The 21,353-nt window shown below is 45.0% G+C and overlaps 2 protein-coding genes across 2 annotated transcripts; one reads left to right on the forward strand and one right to left on the reverse strand.

The window, feature by feature from the left end:
* Positions 1–313: 313 nt before the first annotated feature.
* Positions 314–7,065, forward strand: LOC136945909 (mitochondrial glutamate carrier 1-like). The gene is made up of 9 exons (XM_067240031.1): positions 314–593; positions 1,324–1,449; positions 1,807–1,862; positions 2,979–3,069; positions 3,167–3,285; positions 3,483–3,678; positions 4,311–4,468; positions 4,590–4,665; positions 4,770–7,065. The coding sequence occupies exons 1-9, from the start codon at positions 574–576 to the stop codon at positions 4,927–4,929; spliced, it is 1,002 nt and encodes a 333-aa protein (XP_067096132.1). The 5' UTR covers positions 314–573; the 3' UTR covers positions 4,930–7,065.
* Positions 7,066–7,605: 540 nt separating this feature from the next.
* LOC136945743 (tetraspanin-2-like) lies at positions 7,606–21,101 on the reverse strand. Its single transcript, XM_067239751.1, has 8 exons — positions 20,929–21,101; positions 14,501–14,603; positions 11,488–11,585; positions 11,199–11,273; positions 10,973–11,065; positions 10,648–10,704; positions 10,131–10,214; positions 7,606–9,962 (listed from the first exon to the last, which is right to left on the reverse strand). Exons 1-8 carry the CDS (start codon positions 20,995–20,997, stop codon positions 9,897–9,899), a joined length of 645 nt encoding a protein of 214 aa, XP_067095852.1. The 5' UTR covers positions 20,998–21,101; the 3' UTR covers positions 7,606–9,896.
* Between the last annotated feature and the right edge of the window lie 252 nt (positions 21,102–21,353).

Genomic DNA, 21,353 nt, shown 5'->3' on the forward strand with positions numbered 1-21,353 from the left:
TAACCCTTTTTAAAAGCTGTTAACTCGTGGATGGTACTGTTATAATAACCTTCAAAAGACTGTTGCTTTACAAAAAGATGAAAAAACTATATATAATAATAAAAGTTATTATTAAAAGTAATTCTGAAATGTACTCCACAAACCACCCTGCACAGCCTTTAGCTTTAAGTTCGACTTTTACCAGTTTCTTGTCTGAACAGGTTTGGGTTTTACATAATTATAGTGTTAGGGTATTTGGCATTTAAATTGCCTTGGATCTACTTTGTGTGGGTGTGTGTTCATTGTGTATTCTGAGAAAGAAGGCTTCTCATCTCAACCTGCTGGCTGTGTCAGTAGGAGGGGAGTGGAGAGGGGGAGTGTCCTGTGCAGGCCCAGGACTGCTGGCAGCACTGGGGCATGCTAGCAGGACTATATATATAACTGTGCAACTCTCTTCACTCTGCCTTTCTCAGTAACTCCTGGGGAATCTGCTGCCTGCTCTCCTCCTCCAGTGACCACACGCTCAGCCTCAGTCTCCAGCCTCCCCAGAAACACCCCGGATCTCCTGTCTTCCCAACTCACAGGACTAGCACCATGGCCCAGCAACAGATCAGGTAGGTCCCCTGTTTGTGGTCATTTCAGCAGGCATCGATCTATCGGTCAAAGTAAGAAAATGCTAATCACTGTGTGGAAATCTATTGGATAATGACACTGAATTTATGTGAATTGAATTTAGTTTGCTATCAATCAGAAAACAACTTTTGGGACACAAGGGGTTAATAAACACACGTGTGGCTAAATTTGTCTGGGGGGTTCTATACAGTGAAAGCTCTTGCTAGTTATTTTGGAATGTAGGGGCATGTCACTTAGGCTGCAGGCACAAAACACATGCATATATATCCATGCACACATAAACACTCACCTTCCAACACAGTGTCCAGTAGTCTATGTCTACATTTTAATGTAGACAGGATCAGTCTAATAGACAAATAAAGAATTAGGATGCTTTTTTTGGACAAAGTGCATGTCAGTCTGTACTTTTCTTTGTCGTTCGTTTCTTTGCCATTGTTGACAATCATGTTAGTGACTGTTTCTGCTAGGACAATGGGAATGTTTTGGTATTTGAAAGGAGGGAGTCAGGTGTCTGAGCGGTTAGGGAATTGGGCTAGTAATCAGAGGTTGCCGGTTCGATTCCCCGCCAGGCAATGACGTTGTGTCCTTGGGCAAGGCACTTCACCCTACCTGGGGGGAATGTCTCTGTACTTACTGTAAGTCGCTCTGGATAAGAGCGTCTGCTAAATGACTAAATGTAATGTAAAATGAAATGTGTGTGTGTGTTTGCAGCCTCCCAGCCAAACTGATCAACGGGGGGATAGCAGGCATAGTAGGAGTCACTTGTGTGTTCCCCATCGACCTGGCCAAGACTCGTCTGCAGAACCAACGATGTGGGCAGCCGCTCTATAAGAACATGTGAGACCACACAAGCACACATGACCTCATTACCCTTTAGAAAGAAGGCTTGGGAACGGGTTTTCTGAAAGCTAATGTCTCCTTTTCTTCAACACTTTTTCGTCAAAACCTGTTTTGCTGACTGGTATGTATAGCACAAGCCTTTCTCAGTAATAGGAATTTTTCTAGAAACTGGGTGTGTCTCTTCACCTGACCATGATCCAATTTCCATAGGACAACACAACTTTATTTAAATGTTGTTGTATGAAGGGGTCTATCTGTATTTGTATGGATTATGGTTTTTCTTTTGGTTGCAAGGTTCTTAAGCCGAGTTGGTTTCCCTCAAAATAGGTTGTAATCCTCTCTTCCCTTTCTCAGGATGGACTGTCTCATGAAGACGGTGAGATCAGAGGGCTACTTTGGAATGTACAGAGGTGAGATTCTAAGCTGGGCTCATTTTCTGTGTCCGGATTTCTCTCAGTTTGGAATATCTATTTGACGTCGACCATTACCTGCAACAGTACAGCATTAAGTCCAGTCATGCTAGAACTAAGCTTTAGGCACATTAACACAAGATAGGTTTGACTTTGTACAGTCAACGGCAAAAATAGACATGTCCCTACAGCTTTTAAAGGAATCAAAGTTGATAAAACGTTGGCTGATAACGGTATGGTATTTATTGTAGATAATACAGCCTCCAGGCTAACCTGCCTCGACAGGTCTGGTGGGGTATGACTCAGGTGTCAGTAACCCTCCTGCCCCCCTCCCCCCATCACCCTGCATTGAATGACTTTGAGATGTGTTGGCTGCGAGTTTGGGGTTGAACAAGGATAGGGTTTGACGTGTTAGACATGTTTGCAAGAGGCCTGTGAGTTGATCTGTTCTGTGCTTGTGTGGTTTTAAAGAAAAGAACTCTCACGGGTCTCAGTGTCAAATGCTACTCTGTGTGTTGTTTGCATCCCTGTTCTTCATGTTGCAGATTAACTAGAAGCCCATGGCCAGTTGAGGCTAGCCATAATGGCACAGCCCCCACTAAAGGCAAACAATGTATTTTTTCTATATTGCTGTCCTCTGCTGTTCTAAGTCTATGTTTTCTCTCTGAACACATGTTATTACTACATGTTATTACACTCTTCTTTTAAATCCCCCCCCTTTCCGTAGTCTAGCATTAGTGCTTAATTTATCTCTCTGCCTGTTCTCTGTCTTCCCTCATTCTGTGAATCATTAACACCGTCAAACAGATTCTCGCCCATGCATTGATGTTTAGCCTAGTTTGTCTAAAGCAGTGGTTCTCAAACTATAGAACATGACCCTCAGGTGTATGGAGTAGTGTAATTCTATAGTAAGAGGATATCATTCTTGAAATTATGTCCTGAAAGAAAAATTTTGAGAACCACTGGTCTAAACTGTCCAAGAATATAAAAAGATGAGAAATTAGTATTTTTTCATCAAAGTTTGTCAAAACCTGAAGTCAATACATCTGCAATATTTGTGCTAAGCACCCTCAGTGTAAATATCTGGTTAGACTGACTTTTTCTGGTGTTTTCTAGGAGCTGCAGTGAACCTTACCCTGGTGACCCCAGAGAAGGCCATCAAACTGGCCGCCAACGACTTCTTCCGCCATCAGCTTAGTAAAGACGGGTAAGCAAAATATTCACAATACTTGAATAGACTTGACCGACTGCTGCATGTACAGCTGTGTCTAATGTACCCACTCATATCAATGTGTGTGTTTCAGTGGCAGGCTGACGGTCTCCAAAGAGATGCTGGCGGGATGTGGAGCAGGGATGTGCCAGGTCATCATCACCACCCCCATGGAGATGCTGAAGATCCAGCTGCAAGATGCCGGCAGGCTTGGTGAGGAAGCCGGACGCCATTTTGGCTCCAGACGAACATCAGGGAAAATTCTAGTTTAGTATTATAGTCCCCCTACTGTCGTAGCTACCGATCAGGGATGAGATGCATACTGTGACGGTGATCCCACAGCCCATGGTTTGAAGTGCTGGGTCCAGCTGAACACGCCCCTCTTACCCCCCCTCTCTCTCTACAAACAGTGGCGCAGCAGAGAGTCATGCCCAACATGGTGCCCGTCCTGAAGGTGGGAGGAGCCAACGCCGTTCTGAGACGCTCGTACACGGCCGGCCCCGCTCCCCAGGTGCTGCGAGCGTCGGCCACCCAGATCACCAGGGAGCTGCTGAGAACCAAGGGCATCACAGGCCTATACCAGGGGCTGGGGGCCACCCTGATGAGGTGAGGAAGGTGGGGAGGGAGGAGGAGGGGAGGGAAGGGGAGGGGAGGAGGGAGGAGGAGGGGAGGAGGGGAGGAGGGGAGGAGGGAGGAGGAAAGGAAGGGTGGGGGGGAGGAATCCCTTGTAGATCCTCTAAGAGTGCGTGGGTGATGTGAGATCAGAAGATGCCACTTTTGTGATCCCCCGGCAGGAGAAATTTGTGTTTGATAAGACAGCCTGACTCCTGATGCATTCTGTAGTAAACAATGCTGTCAAATCCTTCACCTGGAGATTTACCCTCCTGTAGGTTTTCATTCCAACGTGGGTTGTAACACACATGATTTAGCTTGTAAACCAGCTAATTAGTAGAATGAGGTGGGTGGGGTTACAGGACAACATGCTCAGAAAGAACAGGGTTGTGCAGCTACCAGAGTACTAGCTAGAGTACTTTGTGTCTCTGGGATTTGTGTTTCTGTGGTTTTAGGATGTTGTCCCTTTCTCACTCTCTGTGTGGCTCTCTCTCTCTATTCTGCCTGTCTGTGTGTGTCTCTCTCTCTCCATTCTGCCTGTCTCTGTGTGTGTCTCTCTCTCTCCATTCTGCCTGTCTCTGTGTGTCTCTCTCTCTCCATTCTGCCTGTCTGTGTGTGTACGTCAGGGACATTCCGTTCTCGGTGGTCTATTTCCCGCTCTTCGCCCACCTGAACCAGCTGGGTGAGCGCTCGTCCCAGGACACCAGCGTTCCTTTCTACTGGTCCTTCCTGTCTGGCTGCTTGGCCGGGTCGACTGCCGCCGTGGCGGTCAACCCTTGCGACGGTAAGCAGGGCCGAACTGCAACCAAAACAAATATGGCAAAAAAAAGGAGAGTGTCAACTAGTTTGCGTCCCGACGTTTTGTCGTTGACCTGGCCTTGTTGTGGTTTTCTTGTTTACCTCAGTGATCAAAACCAGGCTCCAGTCGCTGAGCAAGGGAGCCAATGAGGAGACCTACGGCGGAGTGGTAGACTGCATCAGGTACACCCCCCCCCCCCCCGCCCCCCCCTCCCCCCCGGAACACAAATGTTTACTTTGTTCCTTGTCGACAGTGATTGACTCCCTGGTTGTCTGTGTCTCTGCAGTAAGATATTGAAGAAGGAGGGTCCAGGAGCGTTCCTGAAGGGCGCAGGCTGCAGGGCGTTTGTCATCGCCCCTCTGTTCGGAATAGCCCAGGTCATGTACTTTGTAGGCGTGGGGGAGTTTCTGCTAGGATACACGCCTTACAACATCTACTCTGCCTAAGGCGACCACACACCATCATCCTCCCCACCCACCCCCCCCCACCACCTGATAAGGCAGCTACACACCCAAAGCGCAGCCACAAGGTGGAGAAAAGCCAATGGGATCACTAGTGGCTATTTTACTTTCAAATTGATGTCTCTGTAGAATGTCGAACTGGCATATATGATAAGCTGCAAATGAAACTGCAGTTTTGTGCGGTTCATAGGGAACAGTAGGGAGAGAAAGAAATATATTATCGTCTGTTTTCTCCTCAGTGCCCCTGGCAACCCTTATGGATTCAGAGTCCCTCAATGAGGGACACTGCCTCCTTACCTCAACCTCAAATACAGACCTACCCGTTTCCAAGACCTTTTACTATCCATCATCTGTAGGGCTGCCCAACTTTGTGTCCCTACTGTCCTGTGGATTAGAATTACAACTCTTATCCAGCACACTTGATTTTTAGTGATTAGTTGGTTGACAAGCTGTATCATGTTTGTTACAATTTGGGTTGGATTGGAAACTGACAGGGTAGTCTTCCAGGAGCAGGGTTAGACAGACTTACTTTACATCGTATCTCTATCTTCGACCCAAAATGTGTTTCATATCCCTCACCCCTAACCCTTCCCTGCAACCCTAGCTTGGGCGACTTACTCAGCCTGTCTCTCGCTTTTAGTAGGTGAGGGGTCACGGACAACTGTCACAATGTAAATCTTTTTAGCAAATAAGCATAGCATTATTTGGGGAATGAACATCAACATACTTGAACATCTTCAATCCTGTTTTAAAGGTTGATGTAATTATCTGGAATGTTATTGTCAATGTACTTTATTGTTTTTATTATGGCCATATCAATCCCTGCTGGTTCCGCCCAAAATGGCTGCCATTTGCAGTCATCCAGTCCCAAACAAAACAGTTTACAACAATGTTGTTTCGAACCACCAATAGCAGCATTGCAGCAGGTAAATGGGAGTAGAGAATAACCGCCACCTCTCATTTGGGAAAGCCTTGCAGGGATTTCAGGGCCGTTTTGAATATAAAACGTGATTTTTTTTTACTCTGGTAGTGATTCTCAAACGTCTGAAATGGCTACACTTTCCAACCCCCACCCAACTAAACCTAACAGTGCACTGATTCAAAAACCTACAAAGCCTTGGGAGCCACCATATACACTCTAGGTTTCACCACGTTGTGGAAGAGATACCTCATGTTTGGCAACACGGGTGGCGGAATGTGATACGGGAGTGATAAAGTTGGACCTCCATGGTTATGCAAGAGGCCCCCATAGTCCTTGAGTTCTCTTCAAACTTGCCAGAGCACCATATGAGCTGTGGATTCCTCCTAAATCCAGACAGAGACCTAACAGGTTATGTCCCAATTCAGATTTATAAAACGTGTAAATCGGACAATTCGACAAGTAGTCGAGTGCTTCACCAAATATTGTCCGGTCATGAAGGAAGTTGGGTGAGGAAAGAGAAACAGTGTTAACGTTTCAGGACAGAACACTGCCGATTGTACCTTTTAGTGTCATTGTTAGGACTTGCCATGCCAGGGGGACCAAGTGTACTGACAATACCGGCATAGCATTTCCCCCACAACAGCCTAAACAGTTCATATTAAACTTGAGTTGCCAACTCGTTTTCACTGCTACTTGGTCCACTGATTTGTCTGCAGCGATAAAGACCCTCAAAGTAAATCCTATTAATTGTCCTTTATTTATGTTGTGAGAGTGGGTGTATATAAAAGTAATGGTGATCAAATTGGTCTCTTTTAAAATTTGTATGTGTAAGTTTACAATATTTTTTGGGGTGTAAAACCCAGTGGCTGATTTTCTTTGGGTCCTGAGACAGTAGAACATGCTATTTTCACCCATGTTCATCAATGTGTTGTTTACATAGGACTGTTGGTGCACTCTGTTACTTAAATTTCCATGAGAAGATGATGCCTGGTTTGGCACATCACAGAGCCAGTGTGGCGTCATGGGAACAGTCTTCTTGGCCTCTTCAGACAGAGAAACAAATGATGACTAATTTAATCAGGATGGCAATTTAACATGCAATTTGGGATTTTTATGTAATCCAAAGGAGTACTTTGTGTTTCCCAAATATGCATTAAGAAATACGTACACAAACACAAAATAAAGAAATGTCAAATTGAGCTTTTGTTTTGCATAATTTGTGGAGTGTGTTCCCTAATAATTATGTTTTGTACACATTACTCAGATACAGTACTATCTGGCACAGTTTGCCTTACCAAAGTAAGGTCTACATTACTTGACTTATATAACCTACAACAAAACAAACAAACAAACAAACAAAACTACAACAATATTTAAAATATATGATGAATGACAACTAACGGATAATAATGACTATTGAACCCCCTCCCCCCCTCCAAAAAAATAAGACTACATATAGTAAAAGCAAATATCTGACTACTGGATAATAACAACTTTTTCTGATGCAAGCTTTTCAAGGAGTTACACTGAGCCCCATGCCATGTGTGTGCTGCGTGCTTGTTGCTACCCGCGAAAGTGCGTGGCATGCAGGATGTGTGTAACTCTAATCCTGCCTTGCAGTGTGCCATGCATAACTGACGTGTTCAGCTGTCTGATGATTTCAACGAGGAAATGTAAAACTTCAAACTACGACTGACCAAAGGCAACACTTTGACCAAGGCCATACAGGTTTCCCCCCATGAGAGCCTTTTAGCCTTTATTTTTTATTTAGAGCTATATTCAAACATTTTCCCTCAAACATGGTCCCCATAGAGGTTCATCAAGCGGTAAACTGAGAGACAGGGAAAAACAATGGTTCAAAGTATTCATTTTATTAGTCGTCGAACGTCTATCTTCCTGAGAAGCTCGGAATGCAATTTTGACTGAAATTACATTCAGCCATCAAAAATAAATTAACACACAAACCACAGACACTTGACTGCAACATGACCGTTTGTTTAAAAGGTGTACAGTACAAAACAACTTAATTCTTGTTTTAAACATGGAAGACAGCACAAGCCCTTAATGGGGGCTGTCATTAAGACCAGAGGATAAGTAAGTTAAGCTCCTCACATATACTTACAACAGGGTCAAACACCAAAACAACAGATATCTGGTAAGAGGGAAAGAATTCAATAGACCTTTTATCGGTTTACATTAAGTGGCACCTGCCTCGCTTCGCAATCTCTAACGTAATGGCAGAGATGGGGCAAATCTTAATTGTCCTAATTGGCGTACTTCCCTTTGTCACCTTCACTTTATATGCATTGATGGGAACAGACACTTGATAGGTCTTAGCATAATGAATAATTCAGGGTAAATTAATTTCACCCCTCCTTTATTGTACATTAGAGGAGATGAGAGAAAGGAGACAAGTAGAGTGACACTCAACAGGATTAAGATGGGCCCCCGTTGCTTTGAAAGACATTATGTTCAAGACACTTATGTTACAAACGTTTTTTTGTGTGAAAAAGGCTCTATAACTATGATTATGTATATTAAACCAGTTGCCATGTAGGCCATTCCTACAAACACTGTTGAACGTGGCAGACAGGTTTAGCTTCAATGGTGGAAAGAAAAAGCAAGGCACATTAAGAAAATCACACTGAGCTGTCCAAAAACAGCTTGGGTTTACTACAAACACTGCTGTCAACTAAAACAAGCTACCCCTAACAGGCCTGCATCTATAAAAGGTTAGATTCTGGACTATCACAACGGCCACCAGCCACCAATCTACTGGAAAAAATGTACACAGATATATACAGTCCTGAACAGGGATACTGAACTGAAAGCATTGCAATTTGGGGTTGTTTGATGATAAGGCACAGGAAGGCGTCTGTCAGGACCAGATGTCGAGGTGTGTGTGTATGTGTAGGAGTCAATTGCATGACAGAACGACGACTACAACTTCTACAGCTCCTACAGTCACTGATAATGATAGCATGTGGCTTCAGTGGCTGTTAACACAACTGTATACAAACTGTAGTCAGAGGAGTGTCAGATCTCTTACGTAAGAATCTCTTTCCCCCTCTGGCTCAGTGTCTGAGAAGTAAAAAGGAGAGTGGCCCTCCTTTAAATTTATCTGAGAAAGGAGGATATGGTGATATCAGTGTTACAGGGCTACTGTGCCAAGTGACCCAGATGATTCCTCTGGCCTCACACCCAGGATAGAGAAGGAAAAAAGGATGGGAAATGGGTGAAACAGGCAGGGAGAAAGAGAGAGTGGACTAGAAATACAAATGGGATCAAGGAGAGGAAATAGGAGCGTGTGGTTTTATTTCTGCAGGAAGGAGTGAGGGGATGTGCTGGGACAAAAGCCACAGGTCTACGTGTGTGTGGTGTGTGGTGTGTCAGGAGCCCATAAAAGCCGTGAGTCATGTGACTCGTGACTCGACATGTGCCATGTGTAGTGTGTGTGTACAGTGCATGCTTAAAGTACAGGGACATGACCCATGACAACCAATCAGCTTGCTTCCTGGGATTCCTTTTGAGTGCCCTTGGTTTCACATCACATGATATTGCTATATCTGTGTGTGTGTGTGTGGACCCAAACACGAGAATGTTCTCACATGCTGACCCCACCCTGCCCTCTCTGCTCTGAGGGAACGGGTGAAGGACGGAGAGCTCACACCTCTAACGGACCCATAAATAGTGAATTGGGATTCTGAATTTGGGTCAAGTGCGCCTTGACAATGACGGTGACTAAATGGGTCTGTAAACTGTCCCTTCCCTTGCCTTTGCATGCTATTGACGCGTCAGACAGTTAAGCCATATCGCAGTAGGACTAGTTGGGGAAAAATCTGAGAAATTTAAGTTAGACAGAGACCAAGGATGACCTATCCTGTTCACATACTGTAGTTGACGCAGACTGATGACATCACGCATTGCTCCAAGGGCTGTTGATGCAGAGTTTCCGAGGGGCCAGCTGTTGTCAGGGGCCAGAGGTCGGGGGTCAGGGGTCAGGGGATGAGGGAGGCTGAAGGTGAGGGGTCTAGATGACCTCTCTGCTGTTCCGGATGGCACAGCACAGCACCATGCTGAAGATCATTCCGATGATCTGGAGAGACACGGTGAGGAAAGGAGGAGAGGACGGTAATGAAGATGACGTCATGACAAGCTTCTCATCTGGCCCTGTTCACCAGGGAACCTTATGTCCGTCCTACATGACTACTCAGCCAACCAGTCTACTCCTCTCCTCTCTGCACGCCTCCCTCCCCGTACTCACCATTACGCCAGCAATGCCGATGCCCACGTAGCCAATGACGTAGAGCTTAGTGTTGAAGAACTCCTCGATGGCTGCCTCGCAGGTCTTCACGGCAAACACAGACAGGAACACACAGGTGGCGCTTGTTAGCAGGTTTTGTCACCAACAAACAGGAGGGCAGCATGGTAGTTTCGTGTGATTTAGACTTTGATATTCATCGAAATCCCCTCATAGGGTGACACCAGTGCGTCTGTGTGTGTTTGTGTGGCGACTCCCTGCATGCGTGTGTCACATGATCACAGTGTGGCACACGATCATGATCAATAAACAAACAATACACGTCTCTTCTTTTTCTAAAGGACCATTCAGTCGTCTTCTCTCATCTATGTATTCCTTCATTCGACTTATATGATCATGAGTGTTTTTGCGGTGCATTTGCTCATGTGGTGGCTGTTCACTCAGTCGTCGATGCCTTTCCGCACAAATTCATTCATTCTTGTTTCATTCGTTCCTCCATTTGACTGCTGTCGGGGCTCACCTTGGTCTCTTCTGGGGCGTCAGGACAGGGTCTCTCTGTGGTGCCACAGCACTTTAACTAGAGGAGGGACAGATGCGTTAGGTCACATGACAGATCAACACGTTGCATCATCACACAGGCTATAATCTAGAGACCCTCCCTCTCTCCCTGCCTCCCTCCATTTTATTGAGAAATAACTCTTCTAATGGGACTCCACTGGTGTAAAGGAGCTGAGGCCTTCATCTAAGAAGCCATTTTCCATCGCAGATTCCCAAGGAGGAGGAATATAGGCAGGTGTGCTTGTTTAGAGTTCTCAAAGTTGCAAAGTAATACCACATCCACTCACCACATTGTGATAGGAGGTTAGTACCCCTGTGCTGTTGTTGTTGTTGTTGTCATCCAAAGTTTTGATGTAGAAGCTTTGAACGTCTTCAATGATCTTTGAGAGCGAGAGGAGAGAAACCTTTACTGAATGCAATCCTTACCTTATCACAGACAGTTCACTAGAACTGTTTCTTAATGGGAATACCAGTTGGTCAAGCATTTACGGTATTGTACCCTGAGAATCCTACCTTGTCCTTGTTTAAGAATCCAAACACTCCGGCGGCAACTTCGGCTCCAAAGATGATCAACAGGCAGGCAAAGAACTACAGACCAACACAATCCTGTCAGACAACGTTCACTCATTGAAGCCAACTTTCTGATTTCCCTTTTTGTTGTTCATTCATTCATAAAATGTTCCTGTTTGTGTGAGTCAGTCAGTGAGTGAGTGAGTGAGTGAGTGAGTGAGTGTATGTGTGTGTGTGTGTGTGAGAGAGAGAGAGAGAGTGTGTGTGTGTGAGTGTGTGTGTGTACACTCACCGAACCTAGTAGACACTGGGACTCCCGAACTGCACCACAACACCCGAAAAAGCCCACTAACATCACCAGACTTCCAGCCCCTATCAGAATATACACACCTGGGAAGAAACAGAAAGTGAATTGTAAAAAAATGTTGTTTAATACAGCACTTTGCTTTGTAGTAAGGTTATTGTTCACTGTCAAGTAGTAAACATTTTCACCAGATGAGGGCAGCACAGGGATAGTTTTACTGGTGTGTGGAAATAAGATTATAGAAGCCCAATTTAAAAGAACCGCCTGCAACTTTAACTCAGTGTTTTGTGTTGCCTTTGCTGTAGTTAAATTATGAAACTTGATTGCGTGTTTTGGTCAGTTTCTCCATGGTGACTTTCATAACATATGGAAAAGGGCATTTTCCTCTACACGTCTAGAACATTTAGTTTAGGTGGAGCCGATGTTTTAAAACAGACAAAGCCACAACAACAACATACTTAAGTGCATGATATTCTGTAGAAATCCTAATTTTGGACATATGCATTACTTACATGTTATTAAAAACATTTAAAAGCTCATCAAAAGTGTTTTTGTGGGAACTGAGATGCCCTAGTACAGGCTCATGGTGTCTCCATTATGAACCTCATTAGCTGCAAAGTATAATGGGTCTTGAGGGACATGAAGCATGACGACAGGCTGGAACCCGAATGGGTTTCTCTGGTCACAGGGGTGGGGTCTGTTGCCAAGCAACGGGTCTACAGAGGAAGGGGTCAGACTGGATACTTACTACCCCAGGTGAGATTAGGCTCAGGTGACAGAGAAGACCGAAAAGAAGAAAAGAGGGAGAGGGATAGAAAAAGAAGTGTGTTGAAAAAGATAGGGAAGTGTGTGTGTGTGTGTGTTTAAGACACTATTAGTAAGCATTTTGTATACTGGCAGAGAGGAGAACTGAGCTAATGATGGTCTTATCAGAAGCATATCAGGTAACCTTCCTCACAATCAGAGTAGAGATAAGCGAAAGGATCCATTTTCCCCTCAGACAGTCAAAAGACAACCATGACACAGGGTACACTGTGAGGAGGACCAATCACAAGAGCTACTGAGAAAGACTGTCGGCTCACAAGTGCTAGCCAGCAGGTGTAAAGTGACTCCTTGGGCTCTTAGCACAACTCAGCAATGCTGTTTATTTCTCATGCGCCCCTGCCTTCCCTAACCATCTGTGAAACAGACATACACTTTCTCTCAGCCCTCGGCCTACTGAGGTAACCGGCAAACATGGCCGCCATTTTAGCAGGAAGAAACTGCAGTTCTTTAACGTTACCTCAGAGAACAGATTTGCAGTCATACCCCCTCCTCACTACAAGCCTCCCTCAATACCTTTTCTTCAGGCTGTGTAGGCAGTACGTGTGTGTGTGTGGGGGGGGGAGAAGTAATTCAATGAGAATGAGAGGGAGAATGAGAATAGTCCCTCAATGCTGTAGCTATGGAGACAGTGGAGTGGACTCTTAGATGTCAGTGCAGAGCATGGGAGGGTTCTCAGTGAAGGACAGCTCTTACTGTCACAGCCATGTGGAGCCTGACAGGACCTGGCCTTGTGACCAACTAGCTGTAGAGACGAAGGCTTGATTCACACTGCAGGCCATAATGTTCACATTGATTTTGGAATTCTTTGTTTTAAAAAGGTATTTTCAGTGACAGGAGCAAAAACATCTAATTCAAACGTTCACAATCAATTTGCCTGCCCAGGAATCAGTCTTACGCTACTTACCCACTAAGGTAAATCCGATTAGTCACAAATCGACCTTAAGTCCCTACAAACTGCCAATGTAAACAGAGACACATGCCTCCACACACGCACACTCACACCCACATAAACACAGTCACAATCTAAACATAGCCCTACAGAGCAAGACAGCATATCATGTGTACATGTATAGGATGAACCAGCCATATGCTTAGGTGTAATTTTAGGACCCACGTGTAATGGGGACTCCGGGAGTTCCATTGAAGATGCCGCTGGAATACCTGACAAGTGATGACGGAGGTTATGATAGACACAGGGACAGCAGGGGTTTCAACCACGACCCTCAAGGACTGGGGAACCAGATTTAGTGCGTACAACAGCAGGGCCTGGGAATCTTTTCCAGTCCTGATGTATTTCTCTGCATAGCTGTTACCAATGGTTTTCTCAAATCAAGAGAGAGGTAGGGAGGAACGAGGGAGGGAGGGAGGGAGGGAGGGAGGAGGTAGGAGGGAGGAAGGATGGCTGTCTCTAGCATCTGAGTCGATCTTTGCCAAACGCATTCTTCTCCCTCCTGTCTGAGTTGTCCCCCTCTCTCGCTCTTTCTCTCCCTCTCTCTCTGTTACACCTCTCTTTCTCTCTCTCTTTCTCTCTCTCTCTCTTTCTCTCCCTCGCTCTCTCTGTTACACCTCTCTCCTTACCTCTCTGCTGCTCTCAGTTTCTCCTGATTGATTCGTGTCTTGGATCCACAGTTATCTTGTCACGTGTATATATACTGTATATCAGTTCTTCCTTTTATACAAGGTCACACACACCCATGTCTAAAGTAGGTGGTATACCGTACACATGGAATATAAAGAGGACTGGACAGGGCTACAAAATGGACTCCACACAATAGTCCACTAATCTACTCCTAAACGAGTCTTGTGAGTAATGGCTGTGTCTGCAGAGGAGACAATGAAATAAATATTATATATATATATGGTATAAATGTGTATAAACTAACACATTTCAATCTGTCCTTCACAATCCAGAAGGGGGGAACTTCATTTCGGGACTTCTGCGGATTACGTAAACAGGAGATATTTCAATTTCTTCAAAACCTCCCCCCCAAACCTCTAGTCTGGACAGCTGTTTTCCAGTTAGCATGTGGTCATCATCGTCACCTTGTCTACCATTTGGAACAAACTGCTGCTACTCCTCTATCCATGCTCATTCCTGACACAGACAGAGAACATTTCCACAGTGTTCACTGACCAACCCTTCTGTCTTCTCCTCGACTGTGTATTTTGTACTCACCAATGAAGAACGTGTCAGGTGCTCCGTCGCCATTGAGGAGGGACACGGTTTCTGGGTCAAAACGCAACCATAACCCGACTGCCAGCACCAAGGAGCCCATCAACTAGGAGGGAGGATGACAGAGAGACAGACGGAGAGGGGTTACGATTGATTGGGCCATCTGGGAGAGGCATAGACAGAAATATCTTTTTTCATCGATATTTGATGTAAAGTACAACTGTACAGTAGAACAGTATTTTCCATTATTTCCACTCATATAACTAGTGGTAACTAGTAAATCTGATTCTTTATCCCTCCATATTAATCCTGTCTGAGCTTTGGGTACAGTTAGAATTACGAATGTACTAATCGATATAACTTTTGGGAATTCACGTTTTATTAAATATTTAAAAACAATACTTAGTTACAGAGGATTAAAGTGAATCATCATTTACCTGATTTGCTTAAGCCCAATTACACAGGTCAACAACTCCTTAGATGGTCTATTACCAGTGTTTAAGAAATCCCCCTTTGGTGGGAAAAAGTGCTTTGAGAAGAAACAGACTCCCCTGTTCAGTTGGAGTGTTTATTCTGTTGCTTACATTTTTTCATCTTCAACAGTAAACAGACAAGCACAGACATTGGCACACACACACACACACACACACACACACACACACACACACACACACACACACACACACACACACCAGTGTGTTATTCTTACAGCGAGTTGGTGTGTGACTCCATGTGGATGGAACCTACACAGACTTTCAGCCCCAACAATATTCTGCCATGACTCCTCATGGGAACATCATGTTACTGATACTGTGGAAATCAACACATGATAGTATCTACTCCCTTTTACTGATCGATGGTGAAGCGTTTTAGGGATCATTGAGCCGCTTCTGTGCCTCTAGAGGAAAGCCACTCTGGTGTTGGTATGTGTGTGAGTGTGTGTGTGTGAGTGTGTGAGTGTGTGTGAGTGCGTGTGAGTGTGTGTGAGTGTGTGTGAGTGAGTGTGAGTGTGTGTGAGTGTGTGTGAGTGTGTGTGAGTGTGTGTGTGTGTGTGTGTGAGTGTGAGTGTGTGTGTGAGTGTGTGTGAGTGTGTGTGAGTGTGTGTAAAGGTCCTGCATTATGGGGTGGGCATTGGCCCACAACTATGTATGCACCTCCTGTTCCCCATAAATATAAAAATGGTATCTGAAAAAATGCGGTCTTATGTTCCTAGCCATACAAAGCCATGTCATCCACAAATATTTCATGCCAGAGGAGAGTCAAAGTGTTGATGATTTTCAGTTTCCTGGTTCTCGCCCTAGCTGAAGTTTGCTAGTTCCCTATATTGACTATAGTACTTATAACTCGCAGAGACCAAGAGTAAAATCCAAAGAAACTTCCCTGGCGGTTCAACAAAACATCAAGGTGGCTAGAACTCTTCAAAGTCAAAGGCTGATTCATCGTAGACGTGGCTGACGTGGCAAGAATGGTATGCTGTTTCAACGTTCACGATGGGAAGCTTTCTCTCATTCCTGTCCCTGAGCAGTGCTGAAATTGGTCAAACAAAACAACCAGAACACATCTTTCAATTGCTGACTCTGCATGGCGCTCTCAGTCCTTGAGATTAAATACATCCATCTATTTTCATTTTGGAGTCAAGTCGTAGGGCCTTGTCCCATCTGCAAGATTAGAGCCAAGGTCTGCCATAGGCCTATTTTCAGACAAGCCCACGAGCCCTGTTCTAGTGATGACATGTTTGTGTTGCTCTTGACATTCTGTCTGAACACAGCAGCTGGAAACTAAACCAGCTGGGCCACTCAATGGAATTTAAATTCCCCCTCAAATCTGTCATCTTGGCGCATGTGTGGGTACGGAATAAAAGATTTAGAAAAAAAACATGGGGTATTTCGGACTTATCTACGATTTAACGCTTGTCCATCGGATCATGGGGCTCATGCGGCTGGCGTGCGTCTCTCTTCTTTCTCTTCGCGTCTCCTCCGCTCTTCTATCCTGTGCCTCTTCTCACCCTCCCCATCGCTCCCTCCTTCTCCTGCACAGCCACAGGCCTCTTCCCAGGTGGTAGCAGAGCCAAGGTTGAGGCAGTAAACAACACGAATGGGACAGGCTTTGGAGCCAGTCTCCTGGGCTCAGACCCAAACCCAGGATTTAGTGTCAGGGAGGAAGTGATGGATAGGACATCTGAGCACCTTGAGATGATCCATTAGTGCCTGTTCTAAAGCATAAGGATCTGAGGGCATTGGTAGATAATATAACCCAGCCCAAAGGAAGGAGGCCCGTCAAGCCTCTGGATCTGGTTAGCCCTGGTATGTGTACGAACACTCCATGGTACAGTAATAAAGGAATAACTAAGGTGAAATTAGGTGGAATTTCCCTCAGGCACTGGGAAAACCTGCCACCATGATAACATGCTATTGCTAAATAAAGTGCAGCTGGCAAGGCAAATAAGTGTAGCTAGATAGTTGCTATTGTGTCAAAAATGAACAGGTTAAGAGGGCGCAAATGGGGTAAAGTGCTATACGTTTGTAGCAGGGGAGATTATAGGATCAGACCTTTAGGGGGGCTCAGCCCCCAATGAGAATGTGACATGGATATAGTGCCTTGCAAAAGTGTTAAACCCCCTTGCTAATAAATCACTAATTTCACTGATAACAATGAATGGCTACATTTATTTATTATTATGCAAAACATTGAATGAATGAAAAAACTAAGAAAGTCCCTTTCTTCATGAACTACCAGCATTAAATGAAACGGTGATGATGTGCCAACAATAAATAAACATTTTTTAACATGTTAGAGCCCTAAAACTTATTTAAGATAATAATAATAATTCATAATATATATATTTTTTCATTCTTATTTTTAGGGGTGCTGAGATTAAATTTAGGTGTGCTTGAGCACCCCTAAAAAGAGTCTAAAATGGCCACTGGTTTGTAGTAACAGCAGGAGCGAAGATGATGCATGTGCCATACTAAATACATTAGGATTGGGGCGATCCTTGGCTCTGCGGTCCCCAGGGTTCAATTAACCCCCTCACTTACAACCTCCAGGCCTGTTTCAACATCATAACCCTGCAGTTGCCTGACACCAGATACCCTTTCTCTCCTTTACCAAATCCCTCCTGACCCCCCCCCCCCCACCCTCCTCCACACACACACACCCCTCAATCCAAAATACCCCAAATACCCCCCTTCCTCGCCCCTCTTTTGCTCTCACCCTACTTTCTCTCCTTCATCTCTCCCCTTCATCCTCCTCTTTTACCCTGTTGCCTAACTTCCCCCCCCCCCCCCCCACCTCACCCATCAGGACAAAGGGCCACTGTCTTGCAGTGACAACGGTTTTGGCACACAATGAGGAGGCAGCGAGAGCAACAAAGAGAGACAATGATGGAAGGAGAGAATGAAAGAGTGGGAAGAGAGGGGGAAAACAGAAAGAACTTTGGTCAAGAGTTGTTTGAGGGCAGAATGCTCCGGGTACAGTACAACACATGAATACAGTATAGATCTTGCATGGCATGCTGCGCGTGTTTGTCACGGCTCTATTCTCTTTCTAGGAGAATTAGCTTGTTGTCTCTGGTAACAGAACCCAAACGCTTATTTCACCACAACTGAAGAAACAATGTAAATAGTTTGTCCTCCTCCAGTCTGTGCCATGCATGGTGTCTGAGTCTGGGTATTTCTGGACAGCGGTGGAAATCTTTGGGTTTGGTCTTTATTGAGGTTGTTTCTTTTTACAGTGCTTTTTCTAAATGTGTCGTTAAATAAGTATTTTCCTACGGAGAAACCAAGTTTTCTCTAGGTCTATCTCACAGAAAACCTTTCTTCAAATCAGGCCAAGCCATCCAGGCAGACAATGAAGGACAGGTCATGGTGGCACTCCCATCCTGGCCAGCCTGTGTGTGTGCTTGTGTGCGTACTTGTGTGTGTACTTGTGTGCATACTTGTGTGTCTATGCCACCTGCCTTCTTGCTCTCCTTATTTGGTATTGATTTAAAGTGCTCCATTTTAATGTCAGTTAGACGCTCAATAAATCAACCTTTACTTATTGCAGTGAGACTGTGATGGGTGTCGATCGACTAGACTCTGGAACAAATGTTTTGTTGGTCAGAGCAGAGTAAAAGACACATTCCATTGACTTGGATCATGTATCAGGACCCAATGTAATGTACACAGACTAGGACCTCCTGGGTTATTATTAAATACACAGGGGAAATCTTGCCTTGATGGAATTTAAATAGTAAATCGTTCTTGTTTGGCTTGACATGAACTTGTAGAGCTTTATAAACACTGCTGATTAACGTGTGTGTGTGCGCTGTCTGCATAGCCATTTCTACTTTGTTTAGTTTGTTTAAAGGACCTCGTTTCTCTGTGTGTGTGTGTGTATCTGTGTGTGCGTGTGTCGCTGTAGTCTGATAACAGTTCTGGAACATAACATGGAGCGGCCGACAACAACAGCACCAGCGTCCCCTCTCTCCCTTCATCTCAGGCTGCACTGGGGACACGAGGCTCGGCCTTAGCCCCTCCCATCCCCTTCTAGTTTTCATCCCTCTCTCCGTCAGACCCAGCGCCCGGAGGAGGCCTGAGGGACTGTGCTGGCGTGATTACAGGAGGAGATGGAGGGTTAGGGCTGGGTGACATAGGAACGGCTCCGTGACGGGCTACGTCGAAAGAGGTGCACAAGCATGCATTGTTTATTTCATGGCTGCATTCATCAGCTTTGTGGCTGCACAGAATATTGAGCGGGGGTGTTGTTTGTTTATGAGAGTGTACGTGTGTGTACGGATGTGGGAGTATTTGTGTGAAGCCATTAGTGAAACATTGCTAGTGTAGCCATTGATAAAACACCGGACACATGGATATACACATAGCTCAAATAAAGATTTGCCAGTGATTTTACTGTTTGATCTACATTCCCCCCTGAATCTAGGTCAGGCCGGTGCCAACTGTCTCTTCTGCTTGAACACACACACATACAAGCGTGTGCACATACACACACAATCTCCCACTGACCCTTTTATCTCTCATCATGTTCTCTTCCTTTCCACTACAGTTGGTCTTTACTCTACCCCCTACTCGCAACAACTCTCTCCATCGCAAAACAGTCTCTCCCCCTCCACATGCACCTGCCTCTCTTTTCCAATTAGCTGGAATTCACTTTCAACTTTTCCTCTCTCTGGATGACTGGTGCAGGGCACTCTGGCAGCCTCCAACAGCCCCCCACCCCATACATGCTTAATGCTAAGACAGCTAGCGACAAGCCGCCATCCGCCGCGTTCGGCTATAGGCTAATCCGGACTAACGGCAGATTTAAATTATGCCATTGTCCTTCAATCACAATGGATCCATTGAACAAGCTCCCCGCCTGATCCACTTGGCAGATGCTGTGTTGGAAAATTCTCACACACACAAAGGAACTTCCCTTTTGGAGTAGCAAGCAGACACACACAAAGCACACACAAAGCACAGGGTGTAAGAAAGAGTAAAGACCTATAGAAGTTAGACTGGTGTTGACAGGCAAGATGTAATTTCATGGGAAAAAAGGCAATTTGGTCAAAGAGTCCAATTAATAAACTATAATGGCTTCTCAGAGGAACAGAGAGAGAGTGAAATTGGGGTGGAACAGGTAGGCCTATTGGCTAAGAATCCTCAAACACCATGCTTAGGTTTTATTGCGATGTGGGTGCTGCAGAAGCACATATAAACACCCACATTCAGGTCCACCTTCTGAGTTCTGAGCTAAGTGACAATTGGATATTCTTCTGAAACCAAGTCTGAGAAACTGTCGTGCCACCGGACGAAAAACGTTTTTCAGTCGACTTGGCTAATGCGTCAAAATGATAGTTGCGACGGTTTAACCATATTTTGTAAGTAAAATGAACGTTTCTGCTGATGTTATGCAATAAACAAACAAGTAGGCCAACAAAGAAAGAGGTTTAGATCGGTGTGTTTCTGTCATGGTATGTCTGGCTATCTGACTCTATCGCAACATTGCATTGTTGGGTGGCGCGACATTCATAGGAATTCTCAGTTCAGGGTCGCTGTAACTTGCAGTGTTTATCAATCATCTCTCTCATACCATGAAAGCCCTGTGGCGCAAAGAGCCAAGTGCTGAGCTGTTTTTCCATGCTGCTACTCCTTCCTTTCAAAAACACGCTTCGCCAGGGAAAAAGGGGCGGATTTTCCTCAGTGGAAAATCTGATTTGAGCCCGACCAACCTAACTCAACCCATTCTGCTCCGTCCGCGATTTAAAACGAGGGATGAATAAAGGCAGTGCAACAAAGCAGTCAACATCGAAATAAACGAATAAATACTGCAGAGAACACGCAGGTAGGCTATGTGTTCTAAAAAATAATGACAATAATGTAAGCCTATGTGCCATACGGTTATTTTGCATGCACTTGCTGCAGCGTTCATTAAAACCAATTACCACTTACCCAGAACATGAAGTTGAACACGAAAAGAAGGTATTTCACACATTTCATGCCTCCCTCCACTTTCCCCATCTTGGTTTATAGTTCCAAAACAAAATAACGCAACAACAAAAAACGGATTATTTTTGCACCGCGTAAAGATGACAAACAAGAAAACTGTTACTCTTATCACTTGAGCATCCAGCGCTATGAGACGCGGCAATAGCGGAGGAAAAACGGAACACAGGAGGAATCGCTCAGAATCTTTCCAGACCGCCCCTTTCAATACTACGGGGGTTGTGCTGCGGGGAGGTTTGTGACGGAGAACTCACTCATGAGTAGCAAATTAGATGAATGACGATGGCGCATAAATGTGCAGCCGCTTCGCTCCTGCTTCTTCCATCTCATCATCGATTTAACTGACAGAAAGTAGGTGTACGATTATGGTA

The sequence above is a fragment of the Osmerus mordax genome, chromosome 7 (assembly GCF_038355195.1).
Source record: "Osmerus mordax isolate fOsmMor3 chromosome 7, fOsmMor3.pri, whole genome shotgun sequence".
NCBI lineage: Eukaryota > Metazoa > Chordata > Actinopteri > Osmeriformes > Osmeridae > Osmerus > Osmerus mordax.

Coding starts and splice junctions, on each gene's coding strand:
- LOC136945743 (XM_067239751.1), bottom strand. CDS start 20,997: ATGGGGAAAGTGGAGGGAGGCATGAAATGTGTGAAATACCTTCTTTTC. Junction 11,586..14,500: donor ACCTGACACGTTCTTCATTG/GTGAGTACAAAA, acceptor GTTTCTTCCCAG/GTGTGTATATTCTGATAGGG. Junction 10,705..10,972: donor TAACCTCCTATCACAATGTG/GTGAGTGGATGT, acceptor TCCCTCCTCTAG/TTAAAGTGCTGTGGCACCAC.
- LOC136945909 (XM_067240031.1), top strand. CDS start 574: ATGGCCCAGCAACAGATCAG. Junction 1,863..2,978: donor CTACTTTGGAATGTACAGAG/GTGAGATTCTAA, acceptor GGTGTTTTCTAG/GAGCTGCAGTGAACCTTACC. Junction 3,679..4,310: donor CTGGGGGCCACCCTGATGAG/GTGAGGAAGGTG, acceptor TGTGTACGTCAG/GGACATTCCGTTCTCGGTGG.